This window comes from Helianthus annuus, chromosome 17 (assembly GCF_002127325.2).
Source record: "Helianthus annuus cultivar XRQ/B chromosome 17, HanXRQr2.0-SUNRISE, whole genome shotgun sequence".
Classification (NCBI taxonomy): domain Eukaryota; kingdom Viridiplantae; phylum Streptophyta; class Magnoliopsida; order Asterales; family Asteraceae; genus Helianthus; species Helianthus annuus.
Window position 1 is genome coordinate 119,604,832 of NC_035449.2, and position 25,080 is coordinate 119,629,911.

General features: G+C 35.9%; 1 protein-coding gene and 1 long non-coding RNA gene across 10 annotated transcripts; one reads left to right on the plus strand and one right to left on the minus strand.

Annotated features, from left to right (window-relative positions):
- Positions 1-3,655: 3,655 nt before the first annotated feature.
- Positions 3,656-21,482, minus strand: LOC110921248 (UPF0235 protein C15orf40 homolog). 5 transcript variants are annotated; one of them, XM_022165538.2, is made up of 6 exons: positions 14,978-15,162; positions 14,431-14,536; positions 12,573-12,754; positions 12,395-12,483; positions 5,158-5,308; positions 3,656-3,916 (listed from the first exon to the last, which is right to left on the minus strand). In XM_022165538.2, exons 3-5 carry the CDS (start codon positions 12,724-12,726, stop codon positions 5,177-5,179), a joined length of 375 nt encoding a protein of 124 aa, XP_022021230.1. In that variant the 5' UTR covers positions 12,727-12,754; positions 14,431-14,536; positions 14,978-15,162; the 3' UTR covers positions 3,656-3,916; positions 5,158-5,176. The 5 variants fall into 5 exon arrangements, with proteins under 5 accessions (XP_022021230.1, XP_022021229.1, XP_035842753.1 ...); XM_022165537.2 differs by lacking the exon at positions 14,431-14,536 and adding an exon at positions 14,537-14,686; XM_035986860.1 differs by having other exon boundaries at positions 14,431-14,686.
- A 153-nt stretch (positions 21,483-21,635) lies between these two features.
- Positions 21,636-24,310, plus strand: LOC110921249. 5 transcript variants are annotated; one of them, XR_002582303.2, is made up of 7 exons: positions 21,636-21,738; positions 21,828-21,988; positions 22,167-22,252; positions 22,425-23,082; positions 23,180-23,236; positions 23,550-23,691; positions 23,810-24,310. It is a non-coding gene; the product is annotated as an uncharacterized LOC110921249 (long non-coding RNA). The 5 variants fall into 5 exon arrangements; XR_002582305.2 differs by having other exon boundaries at positions 21,648-21,988; positions 22,425-22,569; positions 22,872-23,082; XR_004886629.1 differs by having other exon boundaries at positions 21,649-21,988; positions 23,150-23,236.
- The last annotated feature ends 770 nt before the right edge of the window (positions 24,311-25,080 follow it).

The following is a 25,080-nucleotide window of genomic DNA, read 5'->3' on the forward strand; positions in this document are numbered from 1 at the left end:
AGAAGACGTTGGGGGATTAGATGTTAAAAAAAATTGGGCTAAAAGGGTAAAAGTGATATAACTACAGTGGCCAAAATCGTAATTTTCTCTAAAAATTTTTTTAACATCTAAGCCCTAACGTCTTTTTTCTAACCTTTTTGGCCCCTAACGTCTTTTTTTAACCCTTTTGGCCCCTAACATTTAATGGATGGGGTTAGTGTTAGGGGCCAAAAGGGTTAGAAAAGAAGACGTTGGGGGCTCAGATGTTAAAAAATTCTTTTTTAGGCTAAAAGGGTAAAAGTGATATAACTACAGGGCAAAATCGTAATTTTCTCTAAAGAATTTTTTAACATCTAAGCCCTCAAAGTCTTTTTTTCTAACATTTTTGGCCACTAACGTCTTTTTTTAACCATTGTGGCCCCTAACATTTAATGGATGTGGTTAGTGTTAGGGGCCAAAAGGGTTAGAAAAGAAGACGTTGGAGGCTCAGATGTTAAAAAAATTCTTTTTTGAGCTAAAAGGGTAAAAGTGATATAACTACAGGGGCCAAAATCGTGATTTTCTCTAAATAACATTATAACTGAGAAGAAGATTAAACTAAATAATAATTATCCATAAAATATTAAATTAAATAATATTTAATAGGATGGTTATCTATAATTAATTAAAAAAGATTAAATTAAAATAATAATTATCTATAAGAGATGCTCTAATATGATGACAAGTGTCCCAAAAGTGGTTTCTTTTATTATATAGTTTATATAGTATAGATTGTATAAATAATAATTTCAATTGTTAACCGTTCCATTTTTTTATTGTTCAATGTGGTCAACGGCTAAATAACAGAATTGGAGATGTCGTGCCTTCCCCTTTTTTTTTGTATATTTCATTCAATTAAAATTACCAAGTAGTTACCAAATATTATTTTTCTTATTTCATTCCTATATTTCCTTTTTATATTTAATTTATTACAATTAAGTATTTACATTTTTATTATCTATTCATATATAACATACTAATTTTATAACTATTTAATTTGAGTTTTCTTATTTTTATGTTTTTCTTATTATATAAATAATGTTTTTAATAGAATTATTATACGACCCCTAAACTATAATAACTCTTTTTATAAAATATTTACATTTGTTTATACTCTTGTACTAAAAGATTTATCATACAGAAGTTTAATAATTATTATTTTTCTCTAAATGGTTTACGTTTCGAACCCCGAACTTTAATAGATTATCATATGACCATTGAAGTTTATTAAAGTTAATTTTTATTCCTTTAAATAAATATTGATGATTTACGTTTCGACCACCGAACTTTAATAGAGTTATCATACGACACTTGAACTTTATTAAAGTTAATTTTTCTTTTTTAATAACTATTTGTTCTTTTATCTTTTTTTTAAGTTTAATTATTTCTTATGTTACTTTTTATTTATTTAACTTATTATAAAGCTAACTTTTAACTCTAGACACATTTACATCATCGTAGTTATCGTATAGATTAAAGTTTGCATGGTCTATATTAACCTTTCAATATATCAAATAACAAATTTAATTATTTTTTTATTTATCTTATTTATAGTTGAAGCTAACTTTTAATTTTAGACTCGTTAACTTAACCTTTTTAATTGCTTATTTTTACCATTTTTTTTATATTAAAGTGTGCATGATCTATGTTTATTATTGCCATCATATATTTATATTAAAGTGTGCATGGTCTATAATGACCCAAATATATCATGTAACAAATACATCTTTGTCAGCACCCTCCTACGACCCCACCGTGAAGCGCAACAACTCATAGTTTAACTTGGTACAAGAGCTGAGTTACTAGCAACTAAATCCAAGCCATTGCCCACAACATCCTTAGCTGGAATCCTAATCGCGGGTCACAATAGTTGTTTTCGTGAACCTAGGCGCTACCATAGGCCCTATCTCGCCACATAGATACCACCATTGAGTTCGCATTAAACAGAGAAACCTGTAAATATAATCTAAATATCAAAGTCGTCTCACCACTCACGCATTGCCGGCAAATCTCATTGAATATTTGTTTTCCAACCATATTTATTTTTTTCATCATGGTTTTGCCATTAGCACCTACACCTTTATCTTAGTTGCCAAAAACGAATCAAAACATGCCTTTTATAACTTGTGGTTCCAACGGTTTCGTTAGCCAAAGAAAATAGAAGGAAACTAGAAAGCAATTTAGAAAGGATTTTTAGATCATTTTTTTCTACATATTCATTTCATAAACGAAAATCCCATATATAGGGTTACAAGGCAATTCACCACTAATGTAGATGATGAGGAAGATGAAACCCCACTTTCTTCCTTAATTGAAAGAACCAACTAAAAACATGTGAAATATAAAAAAATAAATATAAAAACACTAATAAATGTAAATTGGAAATAGTCAAAGATCTCTGCCGATGTGAATGTGGGTAGAGCATACATCACTAAGATGTGTCGTTGTCGGTTACTAGAATACCGAAAAGAATTAGTTCTTCACAACTAAAACCTATTGGAAGACCCAATTTGAGATTTACATAAACCAACTTTCTTAAATGTATCATGAAATTAAATGGCATTATCATTTTCTTTACATGTTAAATTTACTTTTAGACAACTAGTTTGAGATTCACATAAACCAACTTTCTTAATACATATCATGAAATTAAATGGAATTATCATTTCTTTGCATGTTAAATTTATTTCTAGACAACCCAGACCGTTTAGATATATAATATTATAAGTTACACACTTGTCATTGTTTTTAAGTTTAAGCTCGCTCACCTTATGTTTAATATCTTCGACATCAATAAATATTTTTTTAAATGATCAACTCACCTATCCTCTAGTTCTACTCTTAAATCGAAATTTGTGTCCACCATGGAATTAGAGTCTAGGATCCTCAACCACTTCGAAAGAACACCATTATGTAAACATTATACTACTAGGTTACAGGGTGAGGTTCTAAAGTGAACACTAGTGTATTTGCGAACTAAGTGAACAAATCCTGACCATTGATTTACACACGTGTATAGCTAGGATTTCATCATCAAATCGTAAAATACACTAGTGTATTTCATCAAATCCTGACCATTGATTTACATACGTGTATTGCTAAGATTAGTTAGCTCAGTTTGCAAATACACTAATAATGTTCATTCTTAAACCTAATCCCTAAGTTGCAAGTCCTTTGATGAATAAATAGTTTAATTCAAACTTTACAGATCACATTTTCTTTTTGTCTAAACATCATAACTTTTCACAGTTTATGACGACTTGATTTCCTCTTCTTAGGCTATAGGATATGGTCATGACCCTCATGATCACCATGATTCTCCACGTCAACGCCATGTCATCCGCCTCTCTAATCCACCATCCAAAACCACTACCCTAAGGGTGTGGTCATGACCCAAACCACTATCCCCTTATTTATTTTAATTTATTTTTGTCTAAAGAAAAAGAAAAAGAAATCTTGGAAAATGGAAAAAAGGACCATGGTTGTCATGGTTTAATCCATGTGAATCATGGTGAATCAAGGGTGGTGTAGCCTTTTATTCATGTTCCTACGTGACGAATCATGGCCCAACCATAATCCCCACACCCTTGAGCCTTCAGTTATGGTCCATGGTTTACACATTATAAGGAAACACAGCTTTAACTTCCCAACTTCAACTTTAGAATAAATATAGAAACCCATTACATTTAGTGGGTATCATATACTTGCCTTGTATATAATTAACAAACTCTAAAGATTGATTCCCCACCACTTACATGGAACAAGTACCAAACCTTAACCACATGTAGCAACAACTTGGTCTCAATCTCGACATAGACGATGCACTGCCTCCACAACTTATTCTCGACTTGAGACAATCTTGCATTGCTCAATCTCACTACCATACCGCGTATGGTATCTGTAGCGAAAAAAAGAGTAAATGTTATTTCAACCAATTTGTCAATGATTTGGTTTATCTTCCAGCCTTAACAGATCAAACGGATTAAGCTAACGGATTTAACTAAAAGAAAACGGGTCAAGTTATTAAACAGGTTGGAAGACAAAAAAAATGTATAAAGACGCATAAGACCCTCCTCCTTTATTGCACTATTAGTGTAAGTTATATTGTTTTGATACCAAAAGAGTTTTTTGAATAAGATTTAACTATTTAGCACATGAACGTTTGTAGGTCAGCTTGACCCAGTCCCAACCATTTTAACCACAATAAAGATTATTACCCTTTTTCACATGTTATGCGACTATATCCTAACAAAAAAAATTAGCAAAGTATGTACAGATTATATTTGGGAACCCTCCTTAACCGTGCTATTAAAAAGGTTAGATTATTTTGGTACTAAGTTTTTGTAATAAAACCTATTTAGACATAAATGTTGGTGGGTTGGCCTGGCCCGACCCGGTTCCATGCACTTTAACCGCAAAAAGATTACCCTTTTCACCTGTTACCCAATCCACTCATTTTGCCACACCTCTAAACACATACCCTTACGAAAAATATTCCGAAATTATATCCAGACTATATTTAGGGAACCCTCCTTGATCGAACTATAAAGAAAGTAAGATTATTTTGGTAACCAAGTTTCCCAAATGTCCCACTAAAGTCACTCAAAACTTTCTTGTTCCCCTAAGCTCACTCAACTTTCATAAAAATTCCAATCTTGTCAATTTTATTTTATAAATATTAAAAAAAAATAAAAATAAAAGTAAGTGGCCTACATGTAACATATACGAATCCTGGTTGCTATAACAACTTTCCAAACAATTATAAAAAAAATGAAAACATTGGAACAAAAAATGCTTGAGTGACTTTAGGGATACACTTGGGAAACTTGGTTAGTCTTGTGTAAAGTTGCCCCTTTTTTGTAATAAAACCTAGCTATTTAGCTCATAAATCATAAATCTTGTGGTTCGGGGCGGCCAAACTTTGCCACTTCTAAGTCACATACCCTAATAGAACCTTTTAACTGCAATAAGATTATCCTTTTTGACCCGTTACTCAACCCATTTGCCACCTCTAAGCCACATACCATAATAAAAAAAGATTCTGAGAATCCAGACTATGTTTAGGGACACAATGAACTCTAATTGAAAACTTGTTACGAGATTCATAATTTAGGAAGCTGTCAAGCATAAGTTACAAACCTTAGGTCGATTTCCTGCATCATGGATTATGTATCACCCTATCCAGAGCATTGTACACGGCCTCTAGTGATACCCCTTCAACTATTAGAACCTTGTCCCTTGATTTTGAGCCTGCGCCTAATGAAACCTGCCTCTTTTTGACCCCTATAACCTTTATAGGAAAACAGCAGCAAAACCAAATATAAAGAAACATGCAAGAAAACGAAAGAACAGTAAAAAGGAATCTTGTGCACTGATGTCATTTTCAATTTTCAAAAGTGAGATTTCAAGAAGTGGCTTAGAAACTACAAACTTGTACGGTGTCCAAAAATCGTTGATTTATCAAGTTTATTGTTTACAACAAAAAACCAAAGGCCGATTTGGACATTTGGAATCGGATTACGAGTTACTAACATAGAAGGTATTCCTTTGCTGCCTAGACGAGGTATGTATTCGACCAACAATGTTTCGGTCATTGATGGATTAGAAGCTATTTCAAAACCTGTTGATCTGGAATATAAGGGGAGCGGGGGTTCTTTTCAGTCAAAACCTGTTGAGGATTATGATTACCCAGCGTATTCCCATGAAAACCCTGGGTTAGGGAATATAAATCTGAATATGAATGATAGCAGCTCGAGTCAGGTAATGCGGCTGTGAAACCTTTGTCATTTGCTAAGATTGTTCAAAAACAACAGGAAGTAACTAAGGTGAATTTTCGACCGATGGAAACTTTGGAGAAAATGGAAGGAATCGATGTGGTAATTCCAATTTCGTCGGTCAAGAATGCTTGGGCGAAATATGGATTAACAAGGATGATGATGAATTCGAAGGGTTTCTTTTTCTTCAAGTTTAAAACGAAAAGGAGCATGGAACAACTGCTAGAGGATGGTCCATGGACGATACGTAATGTTCCAATTATTCTGAATGAATGGACTCCTTCGACTACGTTAGTAAAGGAAGATATTACGGCTATACCACTTTGGGTGAAGATGCATGACATTCCGCTGACAGCGTTTACTGAGGATGGGTTAAGTTTGTTGGCATCAAAAATAGGTGTGCCGAAAATGTTGGATTCTTGTACGTCTACGATGTGTGCTGAGTCGTGGGGAAGGAGTAGCTTTGCAAGGGCCCTAATCGAAGTTAATGCGGGAGATGATCTGAAAAGAAGTATTAAGATTGTTGTTCCGTCGTTAGAAGGCAATGGGTATTCGAAAGCTGAAATCAAAGTGGAATATGATTGGGAGCCGTTAAAGTGTAGTACGTGTTGTGTCTTTGGACCTGATGTTAATGAGTGCCCAAAAAAACCTAAGGTAGTAGCTGGGGGGGGGGGGGGTCGAATCAAGGAATGGAGGGATTTAAGGAACCAAAGGGTAAGAGCAAAAAAGGAAGTCAGCAAGGGATTCAGCTGAAGAATCAAAAACCTAAGTTGGTGTATCGTCGGATTAATAGAAATAAATCAAGTGGGGATTATGCAACAACATCCCAGGTGAAGATTTCTAACCCGTTTGATGTTCTACAAGATGAGGGGGTGGACAATTTAGCGCAAAACACTTTGGGTAAACCTGATACTCATATGGCGGCTACCAGGAAGGGAGGTACAACGTCTGGTCCTGATGTTATAGCGGGTGATGTGGATGTTGATGAACTGCTATCAGAAATCCCTAAGTTTATGGATCGGAAAGTAGAAGGAAAACAATCTAAGGGTGCAAGCACACCCGGTCAAGATAGTTTAAATGGGTAGCATAGCTTCATGGAATATAAGGGGCTTGAACCACCCCTTCAAACAGAAAGAGGTTCGGCAATTAATGGTGGAACACCATCTTCAGGTTTGTGCGCTTTTGGAGACTCATATTCATGCATCTAATGTAGAGTCTGTTTGCAAAAAAATTAGTTCTTCGTGGGATTGGGCTTCTAATGCTGGTCATTGTAATAAGGGTACCCGTATTTTGCTGGGATGGGATGGGAATGTGGTAGACGTTATGGTTCTAGCTCAAACGGATCAGGTCATTCATACGCAGATTGTTTCTAAAGTTGACAAAAAAACTGTGTTTTGCTCTTTCGTCTATGCGGAAAAAAACTATCAAAATAGGAGAGAGTTGTGGAGTAACTTGTGTATGCACCATTCTTTCATGCGTGACAAGCCGTGGGTTCTCATGGGGGATTTTAATTGCACGTTATTTCTGGATGATACTTTGTCGGGTGCCTCCTCGAGTAATATAGGAATGATTGATTTTAAAGACTGTGTTAACTCTATTGAAGTGATGGATGTTAACAGTTCGGGGCTTCACTTTACCTGGACTAATAAACAGCAAAAGCAACGAACGGTGTTTAAGAAGCTAGACCGAGTGCTGGGTAATTCTGAATTTATTGATACTTTTCAAGCGGCTGCGGCCTGTTTCCACCCGTGTAGGTTATCGGATCACACTCCAGCGATACTTAAGTTACCGAGTATTGCTAGAGATAAACCGAGACCGTTTAAGTTTGTGAATTTGTTGGCGGACAAGACAGGTTTTCTGGAGGAAGTGCAACGTATTTGGGATATGGAGGTTCAAGGAGTGTGTATGTTTCAGGTTCTGAGGAAACTGAAATTGCTAAAGAATCCATTAAGGAAACTCATGCATCAACAAGGGAACTTACATGAGAATGTAAAACGGACAAGGAAGGAGTTGGATGAATGCCAGTTTGCGGTTGACACTGATCCGACAAATAGTGACTTAATGAATAAACTCTCAAACTCTTTCAATCTTACAAGGGGGCGGTTCGGGATGAAGGTTTATTTCTACAGCAAAAGTCTAAAGTAGATTGGCTAGACTTGGGAGATTCGAATACCAAGTATTTCCATAATGTAGTTAGAGCAAAGAATCATCGGAGCAGGATTTCATCTATAAAGGATGATACGGGTAACATGGTTGCGGGAGATATGGTTAAGCAGGCCCTGGTCGATCATTACTCGAAGTTTTTTGGATCGACTGTGGATGTTAATGTGCATCCTGCTCCAAATCTTTTTCGAACAAAGTTGACAAATATAAAAGCTGAGTATATGGTGCGAGAGGTGACGGATGAAGAGATTAAAAAAGCTATATTTTCCATTGCTGGGAATAAGGCTCCAGGCCCGGATGGGTATACGTCGGTTTTCTTTAAAAGAGCTTGGAATGTGGTTGGCGATGATGTGTGTCGTGCTGTGAAAGCGTTTTTCATCAATGGGAAATTGCTTGAACAACTTAATCACACAATAGAGTCGTTAATTCCCAAATTCCCTATCCCGTCTTCTATCACGGATTACAGACCTATATCGTGTTGTAACACGTTATACAAATGCATCAGCAAGATTGTTAGTGATCGTATGAAAAAGGGTTTGGCGGATATTATTAGTATTAACCAGTCAGCATTTGTGCCGGGAAGACGAATTTCAGATAACATCTTACTAACACAAGAAATTATGCATAATTATCATCGGAAAGTGGGTCCTCCTAGATGTGCGTTTAAGATTGATATCCAAAAGGCGTATGATACAGTGGAATGGTCCTTTTTGGAAGCGACGTTGATCGGATTTGGGTTCCATTCGAGGATGGTGAAGTGGATCATGGCTTGTGTAACTTCTACTTCGTTTTCGTTATCCATTAACGGGAACCTGTTTGGGTATTTTAAAGGGAAACGAGGGCTTCGACAGGGAGACCTGATGTCGCCGTATCTGTTTACGATGGTTATGGAAGTTCTCACCTTATTATTGGACAAGCATGTAGCGATATCAAATGATTTTCGTCTTCATAATAAGTGTGAAAAACAAAGAATTATTAATTTGTGTTTTGCAGACGACTTATTTCTTTTTGCGAGAGGTGATCATAAATCGGCTGAAGTCATAATGTCGGCTATTAAGGAGTTTACCGCCATGTTGGGTCTTGTTCCAAGCATCATGAAAAGTACTATCTTCTTTGGCAATGTTACGGATCAGGTGAAAGCGAGAATTTTGAGCATAATGCCGTTTGTTGAGGGAGAACTCCCAGTTAGATACTTGGGTGTTCCTCTCATATCAACTCGGTTGAAGTATAAAGACTGCAAAAGACTTGTTGAAAGTATGGAGGCTCGGATTACAGACTGGAAAGCAAAATGTTTTTCGTTTGCTGGTAGGTTGCAATTAATCCGTTCTGTGTTGGCATCTATGCATATTTATTGGGCCTCGGTCTTCATTTTACCAAAGCGTATTATATGTGATCTCGAAAATGTGATGAGGCGCTTCTTATGGTCTCAAGGCAATAAGATAAAAGGTAAAGAGAAAGTTCGTTAGAAAACGGTTTGTCTTCCTAGAGGTGAAGGGGGGCTGGGCATACGTCGAGTTGAAGACATGAATAATGCCCTTATGGTTTCGCATATCTGGAGCTTGCTTACTCATCGTGAGTCCCTATGGGTAAAGTGGATTCACTCATATCGTATTGGTAATAAGACTTTGTGGGAATTACCAATAAGGAACAGTATTACTTGGAGTTGGAGGAAAATACTTCAGCTGAGAACGATCGTCCGCGAGTATATATGGACTTTAGTTGGAGATGGTACGGATACGAAAATTTGGTTTGATAAGTGGCATGAGGTGTGTCCGATTATCTCTATCGTTACCCCTCGTTTGATAGCAAATGCGGGTTTTAATCTTAATTCTAAATTAGCGGATGTTTGTGTGAATGGGGTGTGGAGATGGCCGTCCGATTGGTTCAATCGCTTTCCGGTGCTTCGTACTGTTCATGATTTCAATCTTCACCCTACACGTAAAGATATGGTAGTTTGGAAGTCGAGGCAAGGAACTCAAATGGATTTCATACATCAACAGTTTGGGAAGACATTCGGGTGCAAGATGCCGAGGTTCCATGGGGGAGTGTAGTGTGGTTCTCGCAGGCTATTCCTAAGCACTCTTTCATAATGTGGTTGATAGTCAATAGGAAATTGAAAACTCAGGACATCATGAGTAGCTGGCAATCTTCAGGTAATATGAACTATAGTCTATAGTCTGATGTGTTGCTCGTTGTGTACTTCTGGTCCAGACTCCCACGGTCACTTGTTTTTTGAGTGTGACTATTCGGCTCAAGTGTGGAATGGGGTTAAAGCTTTCGCTGGTATGGATTCGGTCAGGAACATTTGGAATGAAATCATGGATTTCTTAGTGGGGATTTCGACTTCAACATCGGCTATTCATATTATCGCTAAGAGGGTGGTAAGTGCTTCAGCATATTTCGTTTGGAATGAGAGAAATAGAAGACTCTTCTTGAACAAAAAAAGGACCAAAGACCAGCTGGTGGAGGTGATTCTTGGTACTGTTCGACTGAAGCTTCATTCGATGTGGTTCAAGAGGACGTATCACACGGCACAAGTTTTACAGCAATGGATGCTCCCTCGGGGATTGATGATGGCAGATGACGACTGTGGTTGATGTTTGGTTGTTTTCTTTATCTCGTATGTGCCCTTGTATTGGCTAGTCTTTGTTATGGGTGTTTTGGTTGTCGTTTAGTTGTTTTTGTTTCTGTGTTTAACTCCTGTTAGGCATGTCTTTCAGGAGAACTGAGAAGTGTGTTTACTTCTCACTTGTTTTTCTTTTGGTGTGATATAAAATTAACCGGGGTAACCCTTTACCCAAAAAAAAAAAAAAAAAAAAAAAACCAAACCTTTCAGTCTCACTTAGTCACTTTAAACACTTAAGATTTTAGGTGCAATCGTATTTTTAAACAGTTCTGGTCTCAGGTATTTCGTTTCATATTTCTGTCTTGGTCATTTTATCATCAAAGTAACAAACTACAAGGGTTCCTTATTTTTCATGTGTGTGTTCTCCAGCAATCTTGTGTTCCCTTGTTAAAGCTTGCAGTGTAAGAATTTTTAGTTGTTAAAGATGGTAGGGTCGAGAGCACCCAGCGGGTCAACAGTCAACACTAACTTGGGTCAGTCGGGTCACTCTGATCTCTATCACTAAGGCACTAAGATGCTGAATAAATATAAGCCCATGGCACATGGCAACACCAATGGAGGTGGTTTGGTTGTTATTAGACCTCATCTAAGTAAGTTAAATATGAATAACTATTTAATAAAGTTTAATGAGGAAAGGAAATTTTTAGCTTGAGACTGCAACCAAGGTATAATCATGTCCCTATTAGCATGTCTCTCATGTAAGCAAGCAAACCTAACACTTGGTATTATACCAAACAAAGAGCTTCACGTAAGCGAGGCATTGCTCTATGTAAAACCAAATAGGCTATATGTACAACCAAAAGTTGCACCTCCCTCATCTCGTTTAGTTGTTGTTACATATCAGCCTCCTCAAGGTCATCATCTTCTAAACTTCTAGTGCGATAGTCCTAATTTTGATATGTGCGTGAAGTGTTGCCTCAAGGCCCTGAGGCGCGCCTTTTACATCAACTTCAACATCATAAAATCTCATTACTCGGCCATGGATGAGTGAACCACATAAATGCCTAGGAATCCAATCTAGGGTAAACGGAACAGAACACGATTCAGTCAGATTTGGTTCCTCGGATGAACAGAAGGAGTTCGATGAAGACATTGCGAGAAAAGGAGGTAATCAAAGAGAACACAGTCATGAATAAATATAGGGTCCTCAACAATACTGCCGTGTTAGACAGTGGATTCACAAAGGTACTATAGTATTATGGCATTAGCAGCAAGGGCCTGATCAGGGCAGGATTCAGCCTTGTGCCAAGAATTAAGGCCCTCATACTCCTAATCAGATATTGGATAATGGTTTTGTGTTTTTCTCTTCAGGGTACTGACTACTATTTATATAAAAATTACTATACACAAAAAAATAGACTACGTCTTGAGCTATATCTAACTATAACTAGTGCACCATATTCAAGGCTCTTCAATTAAAGAACCTAAATAAAAGTGTAAATTTCACATCCCCTACAAACTTGCAACAATATCACCAAAAATATTAATATCAAATATACCCCTTCAAAACCATTAGAATTTCATATATGCCAGTTTTATCTATAAGACGATCTATGTTATCATTATACCCTTCTCATTTTCCTAAATTATAACCTAAAAGATTTACATAAGAGAAATGTTTTTATGTCAAAAATATGAAAATGGTTGTATTTTCTATAACATTTTTTTGGTTAAATATGATATTATTCAAGCTTTTATATATCAAATTATTCATAAATCAAAAGGCCATGGCTTTGCTTATTCTTTCAAAACAAATGCATACTAAAAAAGGTATAGCAGTGGTGCCATAATTCAACTGTGGCAAAAGGCTTACCGAGCTCATGTAGTCAAGGAGTGCAGCATTAGCTTCTCCATCCTTAGCTGGCGCATCAATTTGTACTCCTACAGCTTCATCATCGAAATCTAATTTTGCAAGCAACAGACTTAGAAGAGAAGACCTCAAAGAAATATACTACTTCACAGGGAAACGATAGTTTGTTAAAAAAAAAGACCTGTGATGGTGGCAACTTTAGAACCAGGCTTGGCATGTATGGTGACAGCGACAGATGATGGAGGAATGAAACGCATGCACGCAGGGAATTTGTTACTAGAAGGTGGTACTTCTGTTGACTTGGCTTTAGCTTTCCCTTTTTTTGGAGGAGCCATTTTGATGATGTACGCTAAAACTGTTCACCTGTTGTCGTTTTGATGAGGTACATAACAAATTGTTTATTTCTCATCATAAATGTCTAAATATAGATAATAGCTCAAAAAAGGAGTCCGCTTTATTGTTCTTCTTCGTTTAGAAGTCATTTAAAAGTTTCACGTGTGGTATATAATGATCCACAAAAGCCATTTTTTTTAAAATGGAAGGTTGTGTTTTCCTTTTCCTATAATGTTGTTTGGAAATTATACTACTTCGAAAGGTACTAATATTTGTTAAGCACACATCACGCACGATAAATGATAGCAACAAACATACTACACATGGATGTAAATTTAGAAAAAAAAAAACTTCAAATAATTGACAGCATAGTAGCCAATAAAGGTATAATTGGTTGCTTATTACAGATTTCAAGACGAGTAGGTCAAGACAAGAGAAGGAATCTGATTATGTTAGATCAAGGATCAAGTATAATAAGAAAATAATGTGTTGAATTCCTAAGGCAGGCGGCTAACAGTTATAATATTGAGTGGTTAAACTACAAGAAAAAGAGGCAGTAATTGCATATAGCTTCCTTGAAAGTTATTAGCTACCCAAGATAAAATGCTTTGTATTCTTAATCTGGTCACCCGTTCTTTTGCATACCTCTATAATTATTAGGACTATCATATCTCCATATACCAGTCTCACAATCACACATATTATTTTGGCAATCAAAATAACATTATATTATATTATACTTAAGATGGTAAGAAATTTGAGCAGTGCATTTGTGGGCATACTGAGGTTTTTTATGTCTGGTCACAACATCACCAACAAAAAGCGAAAACCTTATTGATTACCTACCTCATCCCTAGGCACTCTCTTCTACCTTTGAACATGGAACATTAGCTACTTCTTGGGAGTTCAAAACCAAGAATGCTCTTTTCTCTCCCCAATCTAAGTCCGATGGGCATACTTGTTTTTTGCTCATGATGATGGTATTCTTGACGATATCACCTCTTTCCATATTAATTATATATTTTCCACTTGACCCAACATCTCCTCCACCAGGCAATGCCAATTCATGCATGTTGTATTCTTCCTCCTCTTTCATGATTATCTTAAGTTCAAGATAATCTTGAGTCAGATAGTTAATTTCAAGTTATTATTAGTTTTAAGCTTTTTGATTTAATTATTATTATTTTGAGACAAACTTCGATTAGGATAGAACAAGAACCGGAAAGCAATTAGAAATCCATAATTATTTACATGCTTCAGATCATTAATTTATACAGCATAATGTTTTAGTTTTTTACTCGAACGGCCCTCAAGAGAATATATTATTGTCTCAAGGAACATTGACAAAAGGTTGGTCTGTGACACGAACGATCAAACTAATGATAATATAATGTCATAGCGATTGCTTCTAATCCCATAACACAATCAAATTGTCAGCACATACCATGAGGGTACAAAACGCAAAATGCAAAATATCGTTTTCGATAAAGTGGACAGAAGATGCAAAAACTTTAGCATACGAGGTTGTAGATAATGATAACGGTGACACATATTGCGGCAACCTATACTAACTGGATGTCTTAAACATTATAACCTGTGAGGTGTAGGCCTTTTAAAGGGCATGCTAGACAACCTAACCGAACCGAATGCTACCTCCAATTACTGCAAATAACACATTTAAAAGGCAGAACTGCATTCTTTCTAACCTGTTCAGATTGTATCTAACGTGCGGTGCCGAATGCATTAAGCGTGAACGAAAGCAATCATGCAATTGTTGTGTATTGTATCTATTTTCAAGAATGTGTTACAAACCTGAAAACCAGCAATAACCAAGACAAAAACAGACAAATAAATCACTGGTTAATGCTCTTTGAAGACGAATATCTTATGGAATTAATCAATCCAAGCAGCGGTTCAACACGAGATTTATGACCAGTTAGCATAGAACTGTCAACTTCATTTCTGAAATGCAATATGTCAACATTATAAATCAATTACTGATTAAATACCTTATAAAAAACGCTAAATGCTAATTACGACAATAAACCCTAAAAATTGTTCAACATAACCAACTGATCCACTCAATCAAACTACTTTTAAGTTGTGTGGAATCAATGGAGCATAGAAATTAAACATACTAGATGATGATGATAAGTAAACACAGACAGAATCTCCAAGGATTTAAAGAGAAGCAGAGCATGAACGAAAGAAGATGAAACATAGAAAGAAGGAAATCATTATTCGGATACTCACAGTCACAGTCGATCCCGTTTCAATCGAATTTGCGATCGTTGTCTTCGTCGACAAAAATGTTATACGGCCATATAGTGGGTGTTTGGGACAACTTAGGCTGGAGGGTGTGGGGGCGCCACCCAACCCAGCTGGCACTCTATAGCGCTTCACGGCGCCATCGACCCACACCCCTGGCGCTATGTCGGGGCGTCATTGATCCTTCGCCAACATGATAACAAGCTGGAAGGGGCTCTATAGGTGGGACCCACTTGTTTTGCACCAATGAAATTTTATTTATTTTTTTTTAATTTTCTTTAATATAGGGCTCTATCCACACCATGCAAATTAAAAGAGGTTTCATGGCTGAGTTGGATTCTATGTGAAGCTTAGGTGGACTTGATAAAGCCCCATGGGGCTCCAACCACACCCTATAGCCTTATTAACTTTCTTAAAAGTGTGTTTGGGATTGCTTGTGACGTGATTAACTTTTCAAAGAAGTTAAAAACGCCCATAAAACGTAGCACCCTCTTCATTTGACGGGACATTCAAGGATAATACATTTATCAGGAAAACTCTATAGAATAGTAACCAATTTTCAATTTTGTTCCAATTAAGTCACTCATATTTCTATTTGTGCTAATCGGGTCACTAACCTTTCAAATGGTGTTCTAATACTATGTATTTTACCTATATAGCATGTTAACATGTCTATTTGACGGTTTTTTTCTTTTTTTTTTAATATATGCTTATGTGTATTATAAAAAAAATAATTATATTATTGGATAATCCAACAAATTGATGAACTATGGTACCGAAACCATAGTTTATTTCTTAACTAGACCTCCCTTGTTTCACCGTTGACACCGAACTCCGGTCCCAACCCTTACTCACCTAATAATCCAAACTCAACCTTCTACCATTTCCCCTAATCACCAACTAATCACTCGAAATAAAATCGTTCGGATCACCAACACACGCTTTCCGTCTTAGAATCAACTTAAATATCAAGAACGTCGTCACGTGGTACAATTCTGGTGACCTGGATGAGTGGAGAGCGATGGTCTCCTACGAGTTTAGCGACGGGTTTTTCAAGGGTTTGGAGGTTGAGATGAATTTAGTGTCGGGAGTCGGAGACAATACAGACAGGGGTGCAGCTTTGAAGGGGCCGGGTGTGCCTGACCCCCGAACTTTTCGCTCAGCAGTGTTATATATGTAGTTTTCGTGTAGAAATTTTTGGATATGTACATTTTCGACCCCCAGTTCTATAGAATTTTTTGGGTATATACATTTTCGACCCCAGTAAACGTCAAGCTTCGCCATTGGATACAGAGATGAAACAACGGTGAGTCAACCTTGGTACACGTTGAAGGACGTTGAGTGTGGGGATGTCGGGTGTTATGTCGTTGTTGGAGAATGAAAATAGAAGGAAAATAATCTCAAAAGTGGCATTGGATTAATTAATTAATGGAGTTATATGTATCAAATTGGGATGCCGGCATCAACGACGGAAAGTTGCAGGTGGGTTTTGATATGAGTTTTTGTTTTGTATTATGAATGTATATAATTCTTTTTACAACCCACATCAACATAAAATAAAAAAAGAAATTTAAAAATAATGCCACATAGGCATGTTAACCTCCTATCTAGGTAAGAAACATAATATTAGAACATCTTTTGAAAGTTTAATGACCTATTTGGTACAAAAATATGAATGAGTGACCTAATTAGAACAAAGTTGAAAGTTGGTTATTATTCTATAAAATTACCCCTACATTTATCTCGTCATATCTAATTGAATACAAAGTACCTTTGCACTATAAAACAGTGACTGCTCTTTTGAACCTTGTCTTTAATTTAAATAATTCAAAAAATGTATTTCATTAGATAACCACTTAAAATAAACAAACTAATAAAATTACATAAAATACACAATTAAAATAAAAAAACGAAAAAATACAGATATAAAACGAAACTATTCCTCGTCTTCCTCCTCGAGGTACGATAGATCTTGATTTGCAAGATGGACAACAAGATAATTTTTAGTCGATAATGTGTATCTCGATCCATCAGCTCGCGAATTGTCAAAAATGGGTTCGATGACAGGATCCCGGATGTGGACCGATGAGAACGATTTTCCGTTGTCCTTTAAGATCACAATTTGTGCAATATGATGCACGTATACACCACGCTCATAATCTTTTCTACAATCATGGCACATATGTGTCTCCTAAGTATGTCACATTTTCCTTTTAGCGTACCAAAAGCACGCTCCACATCTTTTCTCACCCCTTCTTGCAATTTCTTGAACTTCTTTTCATTCGGATCGACGGGTATGGAAACTTTTTCACAAACGTTGACCAAGTAGGGTAGATTTCGTTGGTTAGATAGTATCCACGTGTTGGACCTACAAAAGAACATATGATATTCTAAAGCCAAAACATGACCTTCTGATCAAGATATAAACAGTTGATAAAGCATTCTCCTCTCATAGATAAGTGAATCTTGAACACTAATCTGAACATCTGTTAAAGACATTTAAAGATCTGTTTGAAGCCTTGGAACTATTGTGGAAGAAGAAGAAGAAGAAGAAGAAAGCAAATACGTTGGCTTATTGCGGGAGATTGACCCTAATAAAGTCTGTGTTAAACACCCTACCCACGTACTACTTCTCGCTTTTTAAAGCTCCGAAACGAGTCTTGAAGGAGTTGGAAAAATTAAGACGTGATTTCTTATGGGGGATGACATCATATAGACAAAGAATGCCTTGGGTAGTATGGAACAACACAAAGGCTCCAAAAGAGTTTGGGGGTACCGGCCTTGGTTCGTTGATGGAAACAAATATTGCTATGCTCGGGAAGTGGTGGTGGAGGTTTAAAAATGATAAAGATAGTCTATGGAGGAAGGTAATATGGTGCCTACATCAAAACGCTAGATCTTGGAGTTGTATACCTGCAAAGCTATCGGCTGCCGGACCATGGAAACAAATGGCAAGTATAACAAATGAGCTAACAACTATGGGAATTGAATTCGATAGATGCTTCAAAGGTGTGGTAGGCTTAGGTCAAGGGGTAGCATTCTGGAAGGATTGCTGGATGTTCGACGTGCCTTTGTGTGTCAAATTTCCAGCATATTCCTCCTAGAACAAAAGAAAAACGTTGCAATATCGGAAATGTTTAAGCGGGTAAATGGAATGTGTAATTCGAACCTCAAGTGGATCCGTGCGCCGTATTCAGCAGATGAAATCAGGGAGCTACAACAGTTGTCGTCATCGATCTCTTCTGTCTTGCTCACAGATAGAGAGGACAGTTGGACCTGGACACTTTGCCCGACCAGGTTTTTTCAGTTAAAAGTCTGAGGTCCCATATGTAGGCGGCTGGTGCAGCAGGAGTTACGTCTACTTTTATGTGGAAGAGATGGACCCCGCTCAAAGTGAGCTTCCTGTCATGGAGGCTTCACTTAGATAGACTCCCCACGAAGGCGGCCTTGGCAAAAAGATGGTTTAATATTCCAAATATCCAGTGTAGTTTGTGCGACGCACCAGAAGAGACTTCGGACCATTTGTTTGCGGATTGTCAGTTTGCACAACAAATATGGGATTGTTTGTCTCATTGGTGTAGGCTCCCACCTTGCTTCTTTTTTGAAGCTAAAGATGTACTTGAGCTTCAGGTGCATAGCCGTGGATCAATAAAGTGGAAGAAAGCACTGTACACAGTTATACAAACCGTGATATGGAGTATTTGGAAGGTGCGGAATGGAGTGGTCTTTAGTAAAAAACGACCAGCATTGGATAGTGTCTTTGAAGAGATTAGAGTCTTATCTTTCCTGTGGCTAAGAAATCATGCAAAGGTTCTTGCCCTGACATGGAACGATTGGAAAACTTTTAACTTGCAATGTATTGGCATATGACTTCTTTGTAAACTATTAGTGGTTGTGTCTATTTTAGGCTAACAGTCGTTGGCCTTTGTTTTAATGTTAGGCTAGAGGGTATGGTGATGGTCCTCCAAGGGAGGATGATCCGTCACGTAGGTGCCACGTCATAGTCCTCCCAAGGATGGTCCATCCCACAAAACTAGAGGGTATGGAGGATGGTCCTAGATGATCCTACCCCACCACTTTTATGTTTTTTTATTTTTTTTTAATCTTCTACTTTTTTTAACATTTAAAAAATAAACTAACAAAATATTTTCATTAATCTGACACCTAAATCATAGCTCCAACTTAAAATAAAAATAAAAATAACCTATTAATCTTTACAACCTAATAAAAGTCATACCTAGGGGACACATGTCCCCCATCTAGGGCCTCTAAATCACATTTTCCCGTCATTTTTCTAATCCTTTCATTTCCCTGATGTGAAACCCACGCGGGATCCGAATAACTCATTCAGGTCATTCCATATATAAACAAAGAACCCGTCCTTTTGTTTCCCCATTTTCATCTTCTCCAATACGACAACTCCGATTAGGGTTTCATCTTCTTCTACACGCTTCCAACTCACAACAGTCTACTTTCTCCCCAAATCTTCTAGGTAAGATTCCAAATCTCTAATCGTCGCCTGGAAATCTTCAACAATAAGGTTAGATTATGATTTCTTTCTGTTAATCATGTTTATTTCTCTATTATTCGAAAACATTCAAGTTTGATTTTGATTTTGATTGTTTTTGTATTTGTATTTGTATTCGTTCATATCTAGGGTTCTGCATCTTGGATTAAACATACTGATTTTATCATTCCAATGTCAATCTTCGTCTCTTCCTCTGTCGCAGATTACAAAAAACTCCGCGGATTTCTTCCATAGAGGTAGCATCCCGATCTGTTTACTTTAACATCAATGTTTTCGATTGTTTCACTTCGGTCCATATATCATATTGATTTTATAGTTTTCCTAAGATTGTGTTTATTATAAGTTAAAGGGTTATGATAAGATTTTAGGACTTTTTAATAATCTCTTTTGATTCAGTAGTATTCCTAATCTTAGGGTTATTATATAAATTGTTAAATTTTGATAAAGATGATAAAATCACATGGGGGGTTATCTGAAGGTAGTATTATGTGTGTCCATTTTTGATTAGATGAGACTGGAATTGGTTTCCCCAGCGGCTAGGGTTCCACTGTGAACCCGACAACGTCGTTGAGTGGAGATAGTTGGTTATGCGGCGGCTAGGGTTCCACACTAAGCGTTTGGAAATAAAAAAAAGTGAACTTCTTGCTCTTTGGGTTTAGGGTATAATTTCTTTCTTTCTACTTCTTTAAATATTTGTGACTTTTTTTTTTCTTAATTAGTTTACTGGTTGATGTAGATATTGTGGTCGATAATTGAGCAATATGTATGAACCACGTGATGGATCTTTGTGTGTTCTAAATCTTCCTATTATTACTTTATCAGACTTCTGGTATAGTGAATCTTGGTATAACTTAGTGATTATCTATAGGTCAAATAAATTTAGGAGTTGCTGCAACAACACACACTCTGATTTTTTACCTCTATTCACATCTAAACATTATATAATCTGAGTTTTCAAAAGGTATGCTCTAACCGGATGGACTTTTTCATGCAGGAAAATGATACATGTGCCTTTGATTTTGTCAAATGTAAATCAACGTTGGTTATCTCAAAGGTTGATGACAAACAGTGTAAATAAGTTTTGTGGTACTGATTGGCTATATGGTATTGTATATAACTTACGAGAATTTAATTGAATAAGTTATTTCTATGCAATTGTTTTTTTCTAATTCCAAACTATTACTGGCCCTGACCTAATATATTTAGATATGTAGTTATACCATATAAAAATTTTACACTGGAGTTTTTGATTGTTGAGTGGTGAATGCGAGCTTTTTTAAGAGAAAAGGTTATAGAACCATTTTGAGGTGCCTAGAAGCATAATCCATTGTTGGTGGCTTTGACAGGTTCATCATACGTTTCTTGAGGTAATTTTTGAACTTTTTTTTTGTTTTTTAAGCATATCGATCTAAGGGGGTGCTTATGAAACCTTTAGGGAGAATATTGAACAATTTTGCGACTATGATTTTGATCGAGTAGTCCTTATTGCAAGCAGTTTTTGAGAATTTTCAACTGAAGCAAAAGAATTTTAGTGAATTCGAGAAAGTGTGTCCCCTTGCATTTTGGCAACCAGACATCTACCATTGATCTCAATTTAATTGGAGAGGAAACAAAATCTCAAGATTGAGCTAGATAGGTACATTTCTTTAGGTTATGATTCATAATCCATATCTTCTAACTAATTTTTACACATATTTTATTTGCTAAGAAGCAAATAACTTGAAAATTTTATTTGCTAAGAAGCAAATAACTTGAAAATTCTTAATTTAAAAATTACAGGTGCACTTTGCATAAACTCGTGAACTATTGATGATTATCACGTATTATGGAACCAAAAAATTAAAAAAAAAATAGAGGTGCACCTTGCTACTGACCTGTTATCTTTATGGGTTGATTGCGATTGTGTTTTATGTCAAATGGGTCAAAAAGGGCAAACTTCACGACATGGAAATGCACTTTAAGTTTTAGCAACCACCAGTATCGACTTCCATTTTATTGCTGATTTTAGCTACCAAGTAACATCTTATTACTGATTAGAACATCAATACAAATGACATGTTCAACCTACCAGGGCATTATTTTGCTAATTTTTCAAAATTGATGATATTGCATCTTATTAATTTGTTATTTTAGTGTATATGTATATGCCATAGGGCACCAGGTGTAGCATTTAGTTCTCAGCAAATTCCATATTAGCAGTTTAATCAATTAAAACGAGGTTGGTTGCTATCTTGGTGATAAATTATATACATATATATAATATATTCTAAACCTAATCGCATCAGCAATGTGTTTTTTTTTATCAAGGATACATATCAAGTTTTGTAGGCTTCTATCTTTTTCCTTTGACCTTCACGTTAAACCTCTTACACATTCACATTGTTACCCCAACCACTGGATTTACCAATCTCAAGTACGTCGTGCAGCAAGTGCCTACCCACGTCGTGAAAGAACTCATCATGCACGAGGTTTGTTGAATTCGTATTCAACCTTTTGCTTCAGTTAGTATTTTTGTTACTCTGAGTTGATACTTATTTAAAATGGTCCAAATTTGAAGCTACTTTGGGTCAGAATGGGTTCGGGCATCATTTATGGGTTAAATTTGCCTTAATAAATCATTCTTAACCTCTGTACTTGTGTATTCAGGTGGTGCTTGGGGGTGGCCAGGATGCATCTGCTGTTACCACAACCATCATCGTGCGGGGAAGTTTGAAGCCAAATTTTATGACAAGGTAAACAATATCTTTTGTCGAGTTTTGATTTTTTATATCAGTTTATATATAATACATGTAAGCTAATGGTGTATGCATAAATTATGCTAAAAACAAATCTTATTGTTTCTTAAGGTTGGTTTGATACTTTTAATATCAAGCACTAATCGGTTTTGTTTTTCAACGGATTTAGTTGATGGATGATGGTCTGAGTTCAGTATTAGCCTACACAGTATCCAACTTATGAAGAATTGAGTATTGGGAAGATTAAGTTTAAAGCTTTCGATTTGGGAGGGCATCAGATCGTTGTCCTATTCTGAAAAGATTATTACGCGAAGGTATAGTTTTACTATGTTTAGCTTTTTATGATCTATAGGGCTTTGTTTTTGTAATTGAAATGTATGCATAATATTTTCCTGCTTAGTATTTAACAAATTGACCTGATGAATTTTCATGGAATTAGAGGGAGAGTATATGATATGGAATTTTTGGTAATCTTCACTTTTGTGGAAATATAAATTTCAAAATAAAAAAAATGAAACCCTAGGTGGGTCATCAATCAATTTATGGTACAGTTGGTCAAAGAGGTCATTTTTTGGTAAGATGGGTTAAGCATGACATTTTTTTTGGCACAAGTCAGGTTGGGTGGGATCATCATTTCGTCAGCTATGAGTAAAAACATGGTGAATTAGAATAACTTCTATTGTATTGGTACGCATTCTTAAATGTTTTCTACTCTAAAGTAGCCATTTTTGTTTGCTATTCATTTGCACGATATTGAACAAGGGAAGACTAGAAAAGGAGAAATATGTTTTGATCAAGTTTCTCTCATACCCATGGATGCATACAAGGTATAATCCTCACATGGTCATGTGTTTTGCACATAATATTTAGTTCATTTTTTCATTTAAGATGCAGGTTGTATAATTGTATTCGGGTTTATGTCAGATATAAAATTGATTAGGTTCCTTAAAAGATTTTGGAATTAGCTATCGTGAAGTTGCAGTAAGTCTCTTCTTATCTTTGGTTCAACATTTATGTAGATGTGATAATTCCGGCTCATTTCCTTATGAATAGGTTGATTCGGTTTGTAATGGGTCAAACAAGTAATATCATTTTTGTATATCGTATTTGACATGCCATCTATTCATAAAAGTGTTATTTTTAATGGCAAAGTTCAACCCAACCCAACCTGTTTTAGCCGCTATGAAATTACACATTTTGACACGGCCCGTTCCACAACCCACCTGCACTGCCTATTTTGACACCTCTACTTCTAAAATATAATTGCAATCTCTTATTTTGTACTTTGTTTCAGCTTCCAAATGATGGAGGGCTTGATTGGGATGCTCACTTAAAAGCCTCACACAAAATGTGTTTTTAGGACAAAGATCATGGAGTATTCTTAACATAAAAGTTCATGTGTGAATGAAATTTCTAGAGCAATACACATCATCAAGGTGTGTTATTTATTTTATCCTGTCCTTTTCTTTATGCGTCATTGCAAAATTCGTTTGGTGGCAAATATGTGTGTGCCTTGGCGTTCCGGTTCTAACTCATTTGGATTCCGTCCAACAGCTCCTAGCATATCCTCCCGGTTCGGGGCTTTCGAATATTAGAAAGGAAGGCATTTATGCTATTTTTTTTGTTAATGGCGTGGTGACTTTAAGTTGCTTGAAACGACAAGAATTTTAAAGAGCGCAACACCTCACAGTTCAGAATAAAAAATGACATAAAAGAACATCCTTTTGGTAGACGTTGAAAAGATCGAAGGTTACGGGTAGTAATCTCGCAAACTGGAACGGGTTTGCAAGTATTGATTTCCAGCTAGCTGTGTTTTTTTTCTTTCTAATGGTGTATGCTGGAGTGGTTTGCTCAATGAGGCAGTGGTTGTATTTTTTTTGTTTGTAGGTGTGTAGATGGATGTTTGTTTGTTTTTCTTTCTTTGCGGCGTCTTTTGTTGGGCTGTTTGGCTTAGCTGCTTGCAAAGCTAAGTTTTGTTTTGGTAGTAAGAATAATCTTCTTTTGTTGTTAAAAAAAATATATTATCGCAACAAGCTATGTGTTTATGTAGGGTCATTTTTGTTTTTTTCCATATGATTTATTTATAACTTTTTAGTCATAAAATGGGTTCTAATATTAAAACCATGTATTCTATGTTTGACGCTTTATATTTACTAAAAAATATAATATAATTTAAAATCAGTCATAGTATGTTTGATGAATTTTACATTATATTATATTTAAAATAATTTATTTATTTAGCCATAAAATCGTTTCTAATATCATAACCAATTTATTATATATATATATATATATATATATTTTTTTTTTTTTGAATGGCTAACGTTACTCTCCCAAACTTCTATATTTACAAATAACTCACCCTTGCTTAGGATTGAACCCAAGACCCCCACTAAGAGGCAAGAGCCTCTACCAAGTGAGCTAGCCCCACTTGGCCATCACACTACTTAACCAATTTATTATATGGTTGACTAATAACCCTTAAATTTCTTTTACCAATAGTTAAAGTTGCTAAAAATGTATAGTAAAGTCTTTTTATTTCTTTATTTTTTCACGTTACATAAGGATTTTCATTTTTCAAAATATTAAAGTCTGTATGAATTGAATCATTCCCTTATTTAAGTATACTGATATTAAGTATTAAGGAACTGATTCAAACTTTTAACATTAAACGTATAATTTTTTTTTGTCAAAACCACAAATACATATCATTTTCTTAAAACCGCGAAGTTCGTGGGTATTAGCACTGGTAAGTTTTAACTAAGTTAATGTAAAACACAAGTGGGCTAAAGCCAATTTTCACATTTATTTATCATTATAGTAAG